We start from the raw sequence: 7,232 nt of genomic DNA, 5'->3' as shown, positions 1-7,232 counted from the left end.
AGAAGAAACCGTAGGAAGATGGATAGAATGAGACCTGATAGCTTTATGGTTAGGACGAAGGGTGCTACAACTCGAAAGGGACAGTCCAGGACAGTCTCTAATACAGACACCGTGCCCAGAACACGGAGTACTGAGAATTCAATGACCCAAGTAACTTCAGACTACGAGCCCCCATTCTTCATTCCGCCTCAGAAAAAGTATGCACGGTTACAAACGCCATTTTCCATAGACTCGGGGACAAGCGTGACGAGGTCGTCCGGAAAAGCTCGATCAAATTCTTCGTCCGAAGATTACATGGCAGACGGAACTCACACCTCCACAGATGTCACTGACGAAGATGGCGAGGAAAGAGGAAACCATAGGAAAACGAATAGGATGAGACCTGATAGCTCTTTGGTTGGGGCGAAGGTTGCTGCAACTCGAAAGGGAGCGAGTACACCCAGAGATGCAAGGATGCCAGTTAGTAGAATTTCACATCAAGATGGAACAACCACTCTACAAGGGTTTGTGTGGTATCATTCGTTTTTATCAGAAGACAAAGCAGCAAATGTACTGAAAGACACTGGAAAACATGGAAGGGCTGAAGTCCCAACTAGAAATGATTCAGGGCAACGTGTACCAATTGTATCACAAGGCTATGTCCATCATGAGTCCTTCCCTCCAGGATATGATGAAGGAGTCCCAGATAGCACAGATTCAGAGCTACGTGCACCAATAATGTCACAAGTCTATATACAGCATGGGTCCTTCGCTCCAGGAGATGGTGAAGGAAGGAGTTCCAATACCAACGTTAATGAAGACCAAAGCTCTCTAACTGTTCCAGTGATCGCTGCCAATGCACTGGAAGACAGTGGCAAACCTGGACGATCTGAAGTCCCAGCTGGCACAGATTCAGAGCTACGTGCACCAATGATATCACGAGGCTATATACAGCATGGGCCCTTCGCTCCAGGAGATGGTGAAGGAAGGAGTTCCACTACCAACGTTAACGAAGACCAAAGCTCTCTAACTGTTCCAGTGATCGCTGCCAATGCACTGGAAGACAGTGGCAAACCTGGACGATCTGGAGTCCCAGCTAGCACAGATTCAGAGCTACATGCACTAATGATATCTCAAGGCTATGTACAGCATGGGTCCTTCGCTCCAGGAGTTGGTGAAGGAAGGAGTTCCACTACCAACGTTAACGAAGACCAAAGCTCTCTAACTGTTCCAGTGATCGCTGCTAATGCACTGGAAGACAGTGGCAAACCTGGACGATCTGGAGTCCCAGCTGGCACAGATTCAGAGCTACGTGCACCAATGATATCACGAGGCTATATACAGCATGGGTCCTTCGCTCCAGGAGATGGTGAAGGAAGGAGTTCCACTACCAACGTTAACGAAGACCAAAGCTCTCTAACTGTTCCAGTGATCGCTGCCAATGCACTTGAAGACAGTGGTAAACCTGGACGATCTGGAGTCCCAGCTGTCACAGATTCAGAGCCACGTGCACCAATGATATCACGAGGCTATATACAGCATGGGTCCTTCGCTCCAGGAGTTGGTGAAGGACAGAGTTCCACTACTAACGTTAACGAAGACCAAAGCTCTCTAACTGTTCCAGTGATCGCTGCTAATGCACTGGAAGACAGTGGCAAACCTGGACGATCTGGAGTCCCAGCTGGCACAGATTCAGAGCTACGTGGACCAATGATATCACAAGGCTATGTACAGCATGGGTCCTTCGCTCCAGGAGATGGTGAAGGAAGGAGTTCCACTACCAACGTTAATGAAGACCAAATCTCTCTAACTGTTCCAGTGATCACTGCCAATGCACTGGAAGACAGTGGCAAATTTGTACGATCTGGAATCCCAGTTAACAAGTATACAGAAGAATGTGCACCTTTAGTATCACACGGTTTTGTCCAGCATGAATCGTTTGCCGCAAGAGAGGGTGATGAAAATATTTCCTCTGTCAATGGAGAATGTCATGATGAAAGTGATGATCACAGTAGCATTGACCAAAGCCTTATAGTCGTTCCGGAGACCGCTGATAATGCAATGGGAGACAGTGGCAGACCTAGAGGGGCAGAATCCCCAGTAGGTGCAGATTCAGAGAAGTGTCCACCTATAATACCACACGGCTATATCCAGCATGGGTCATTTGCTCAAGGTGGTGGGAAAACAGGGAGTATCAATGGTAACATAGAGTTTGCTAATGAAATTCCTGGTCTCGTAAGCCAACACCAAAACGTTCTGACTGTTCCGGGGACCGTTGATAATGCAGTAGGAGATAGTGGTAGACCTGGAGAGCTAGCAGCCACAACTAGCAAAGATTCAGAACACGGTTACGCTCAACATGAGGTGTTAGCTCCAATAGATGGGGGAAGACGGGATGCAACTGCCGGCATGGAGATCCCTAAAGGTGGCCACGTTAGCCAGGATCAAAGTTTCTTGGCCGTCCCGGACACCGCTGATAATGATATGGAAAGTAGTGGCACACCAATAGAGGAAGAAACTCTCTCTAGTACAGATTCGGAGCCATGTGTACCTGCAGTATCTCGTGGCTATGTCCAGTCCCGGGAGTCTCGTCCTGGAGACAGAGCAAGAGAAGATTCTATTGTCTTAGCGGATTTCCCTAGACGGAATAATGGTTATGTCACTCCAGACCAAGGCTTTGTTAGTGTAGTAGAGACGGATGCTGTTCGAAGGAAGGATAGTAATACACCCAGAAACGTAAGTGTACCAGATCATGCAAATTCAACGCAAAATGCTCCGGATATTCCACACGGCTATGTCCAGCATGGATTGTTTAATCCAGATGATGTTACAACAAGTACTGTCACCATGGAAGAGCATTATCTTTAATATACCGTCCTGAACTCGTGAGCAGGTGATCGTGGGTTCTCGGAACTTGTCGCGGGCTTTCTGTGTTGGTTCCTGATAGCCCTTGTCAGGTGGGGAGGTGACCCAACATTGGCCTAGAAAAAAGAAAAAGAAAATGCTTGCTGCAACTGACAAGGCTTTGCCCTACCGGTGGTTTCTCTCTTCCCACAGTGTGGGAGTGAGATGGTGAATTGAATATTTTGATAATGATAACCAGTGCTTCTCTTCTTGTGGACAATATTGCGTCAAAGTGGAGTCATACAGGTGAAGGAGAAAATTAAGGTGGCCAATAGGAAGGAAGTATAAAAGAAGATAGAATGATCAGCATTTTTCTGTGGTTTCCAAGGGAGATTAGCTTCCATTCATAACAGCGTGATGCATGACCATGATGCGTAGGGGGGTCACCAAAGTCCCAAAGATATTGACCACGTAAGTCTTAAGTGGTCCAATTGGTGTCATGAACCGTTACAAATTCTTTGTGGTGGTGTAAAAAATACCAATTTTATTCTGGAAGTGAATCAATTGGGATCGCAAACCATGATAAGACAGTAAACTGTAAGATATGTCTATAAACCAAGAAAGGAAGTTGATAATGACAGCCTATTTGGTATAATGTGATAGAAGACAACGCAATTAAACAGTAGCTCATAAGTGGTAGTTCTGTTCTTATTTTAGGATATACAAATTGATATATCACTACTCACTGCCCTGTTATGTTGCTCATTACATGTATAAACTATATGTTTTTGTATTAAACATGGTAAAATTTGGGACCTAGATACTCGATTTCTTTTTTCTTTGGTTGTTGGTATATTGGGACAAGTATGTGCAGGTGAAAAAAAAAAAAAAAAAAAAAAAAAAAGAGAGAGAGAGAAAAAAAGTCGTTGCGCTCCAAGGAGTGTTCAAGGTACGGCATACTTCGTGAACCATTCTGCCAAATCAACCTTAGTACATGCCTCACTCGCTCTCTTTTATTTCCCATCTATGTGATATTTGAAATATATGTATTTTCTATATTCTGTATATAAGTAAAGGAAGTTGTATAGTACAATGAGTATCCCTTTCTAGGATTATAACAGCGATTTGAATCAATTCTGTGAAACGTGGCACCAGCGCTTTTTCCCTATGTTGCCATGTCGATGTGTCACTGTATGACAGGTGACAGTGACGATCCAATAATTGGTGGTCAAATTGGCAACGTCGCACTTAAGGGACTTACTTTTATTACCCTGCCTTGAACGGACTCCTTAAAGCGCATGGACTGTGGTCTCGTTCCAAGGTTATTTTCAAAATAGTTTTGAAAAGGGGCCTCTTCAGAAAATATGCTAGTGGTTCGTATCTCACACTCCTCTCTGATTCCCAGCAACTGTTACCCCAACAGTCCAAGCGTATTGAGCAAATGTGACGTCATCGGCCGAAGCTACTCACCTTCAGGCATAGGCTCCTCAATTTCCTCCTCCTTCTTCATTTTCAGAGGAATATAATATAATAAACATTGTTAAATATATAACGTATCACATGTATATTGTTCCTGTAATATTTTGTGGTTATCTTTTGTGTATGTAGGATATATGGATGATGTTGTGATTGCATGAGGTGGAATGGGCGGGTGGATGCGGGGTGAGGTACTATGTGTGAGCAAAATTTGACGCAGCCCGAAGGGATTTCTCCCCGTCCTCTCATTTTATGCAATGGGGGGACGGAGAGGGGGGGTCGCCGATTTAATGAAGCAGCCTTGCTGTGGATGTGCTGTGTCTTGCGACACTGCTTCTGACCCAGGGCAGTGGGCAAGGTGCAGGGATGACCCGTCATTCAGGAGGTGCTAAGATAAGAGGGAGGGTGGAGGGGTGTGGAGTGTAGTCAGGGATGGAATGGGTGGGAATGATTTCATGCCTTTTTCTTTTTGGCTACCCCCTTGTAAGGGGGAAAAAGCCTTGGTATATGTATGTATGTATGATATATAAGAAATGTGATAGAAGAATTTCATTTTGTGTTTTGAATACACTTTTAATCTAGCCCGTACTAACTATGTCATTTTATTAACCGTGTGTTTTATTAACTGTATGTTGTAATGGGATAACCGCTTGTGAAGGACTCTCGTTGATATTTCAAATCATCTGTCCATTAGGACAGTTTAGTGGGTTTCAGTACCTTTGCTATGATGATACACCTATGGAAAGTGTACTCTAACGCAAGACGATTCTATTAAGCTTAGGAAAATCGATTGTGGTGATCCCTGATTTCGACTTGTGATTGACAGCTGATTTACCTTGGATTGACCTTTCAAAAGAGAGCTTCATAGTTCGTAAAACTTGATCTAAAGGTAATAGTGTGGCCCTGGACACACCATATACATCTCGTCCCTTTTCTCAAAGATGATAGTATTATGAAAGTGGCAGTTGCCGAGAAGTCTATCGAAATAAACACATAAGCACCACAAGTGAGGACGGACGGAGCCTTTATTGTATTTGTACGACGTTTTGCTTGTTACAGCCTTTTCAAGTACTTGAAAAAGATGTAACAAGTAAAATCGTCGTACTGATAAAGGCTCCGTCCTCACATAGTGCTTATTTTGATAGAAGATAGTATGGTTCCTTCACACGTATAAACTTTTCGCCGTGTCTAGTTCACGGGGCGGCACTTAGCCATCTATGAGCTCTGGGTTAAAACTACTTGCTGAGCTTGTTGGACGCAAAATGTAGTTCAGTCAATATGGTCTGAGCCATTTGTGATTCATTTTTGAATCACTTGTGATTAATTTGTGATTCAGTTGTGATTTTGTTTGTGATTCATTTGTGCTTTGTGATTCATTTGTGATTTAGTTCTTGATTTATTTGTGATTCATTTCTGATTCATTTGTGGTTCATTTGTGATTCATTAGTGATTCATTTATGATTTTGTTTGTGATTTATTTGTGATTCATATGTGATTCATTTGTGATTTATTTGTGATTAATTTGTGGTTCATTAGTGATTAATTTTCATTTAGTTTGTGATTCATTGTGCTATAGTTTATGGTTTATTTTGTGATTAATTCGTGATTCAATTGTTTTTCTTTGATTTAGTTTATGATTCATTTGTGATTCATTTGTGATTCAGTTTGTGATTTATTTGTGATTCAGTTTGTGATTCATCTGTGATTAAGTTTGTGATTCATCTGTGATTAAGTTTGTGATTCATTTGTGACTTAGTTTGTGATTCATCTGTGATTCAATTTGTGATTCAATTGTGATTCAGTCTGTGATTCATTTTTCGTGCGTGCAGTTATCGTTATTTATATACCAAAATGTGTATTTGACTCTTAGAGGAGGAGTATTCTTGCCAAGGGGTGGGTCTTGTAGTGACACGTTGCTATTATCTATAGTCACTCCCTTGTCTTTGATGTGTAATGTGCCTTTCTTGCTCAGAGATTATGTTCACCGGCAGTCATCTCGCCTGTGTATTAAACTAGTTCTAATTTTGTGTTCATCAGGAGGGAAGGTAAAATTTGAGGAATAAGAGTTTCATTAGCCTCTTCTTTCCGGTATATTTTACCACCAAGTGCTTAGGTGTGGCAGCAATAGCACCCCCTAGCCAGCTATTCCAGTCTGTAGTCCGTACTTCCATGATGAAATGTTGCTCCGCGAAAGAAACAAACGAGAGGAACATCACGTCTGTCAAACTTAACCCTCGTTTACACGGAACAAGTTGAGAGGCAAGTCAAGCGTGCAAGTTACTTGGTACAAGTTAATTGTCGTCTATTAACATCTGATGTTTACACACGGCAATTAATCTGTAGCAGGTAACTTGCACACTTGACTTGCCTCTCAACTTGCCCCGTGTAAACGAAGCTTTAAAGACTCCTCGTCCGCGGCTCAGATCACGTCTCTGTTAACATTCTTACCTTTTAACGAGTTAACCCTCCTTTACACCATATCAAGTATGAAAGTTACTTGAACTGGAGAGGAAAGCGAGCAAGTACATGTTCACACATGCCACTTGTCTCTGACTTGACCGGTGTGAACATGTACTTGATCGTTTTCTTCTCCGGCTCAAGTAACTTGCACACTTGACTTGCCTCTCAATCTGCCCCATGAAAACGAGGCTTTGTGTATGTTAGGTCATTGTTACATTTAAAGGTTTCGACTGCCTGTATAGTAATTAAGAAACGGAACATCATCATCAGTTTGGGGCATACGCCAGGGGACGCGTTACTTCACTCACACGCTGGCCACAGTCCTCACGGCCTCTCCGGGTAAGCTTCCAGGCAGACACCCCACCATCCACTTGCCCCAGCTATGAATTCTGTGAGCGCCCCTTTCGTCTTTTCCATCGAGATTTGTCTCTTGTGAAGACAATCCTCTGTGACAATTGTCAAACAACTCCAAG

The 7,232-nt window shown here is 43.1% G+C and overlaps 1 protein-coding gene across 5 annotated transcripts in view; it reads left to right on the top strand.

Annotated features, from left to right (window-relative positions):
* LOC143027157 (uncharacterized) overlaps positions 1–4,157 on the top strand; it is a 38,090-nt gene extending 33,933 nt beyond the window's left edge. For all 5 annotated transcript variants that reach the window (XM_076188241.1, XM_076188240.1, XM_076188239.1 and 2 more), the window contains one exon: positions 1–4,157. This exon is cut by the window's left edge and continues 393 nt beyond it. In XM_076188241.1, coding sequence (XP_076044356.1) covers positions 1–2,847 — 2,847 coding nt within the window. In that variant the 3' untranslated portion in view covers positions 2,848–4,157.
* Positions 4,158–7,232: the final 3,075 nt, after the last annotated feature.

This window comes from Oratosquilla oratoria, chromosome 7, assembly GCF_046742065.1.
Source record: "Oratosquilla oratoria isolate Oo_2021 chromosome 7, ASM4674206v1, whole genome shotgun sequence".
NCBI classification, from domain to species: domain Eukaryota; kingdom Metazoa; phylum Arthropoda; class Malacostraca; order Stomatopoda; family Squillidae; genus Oratosquilla; species Oratosquilla oratoria.
Note: the sequence above shows the minus strand (reverse complement) of the source record. Positions and strands in the feature narration are given on the sequence as shown.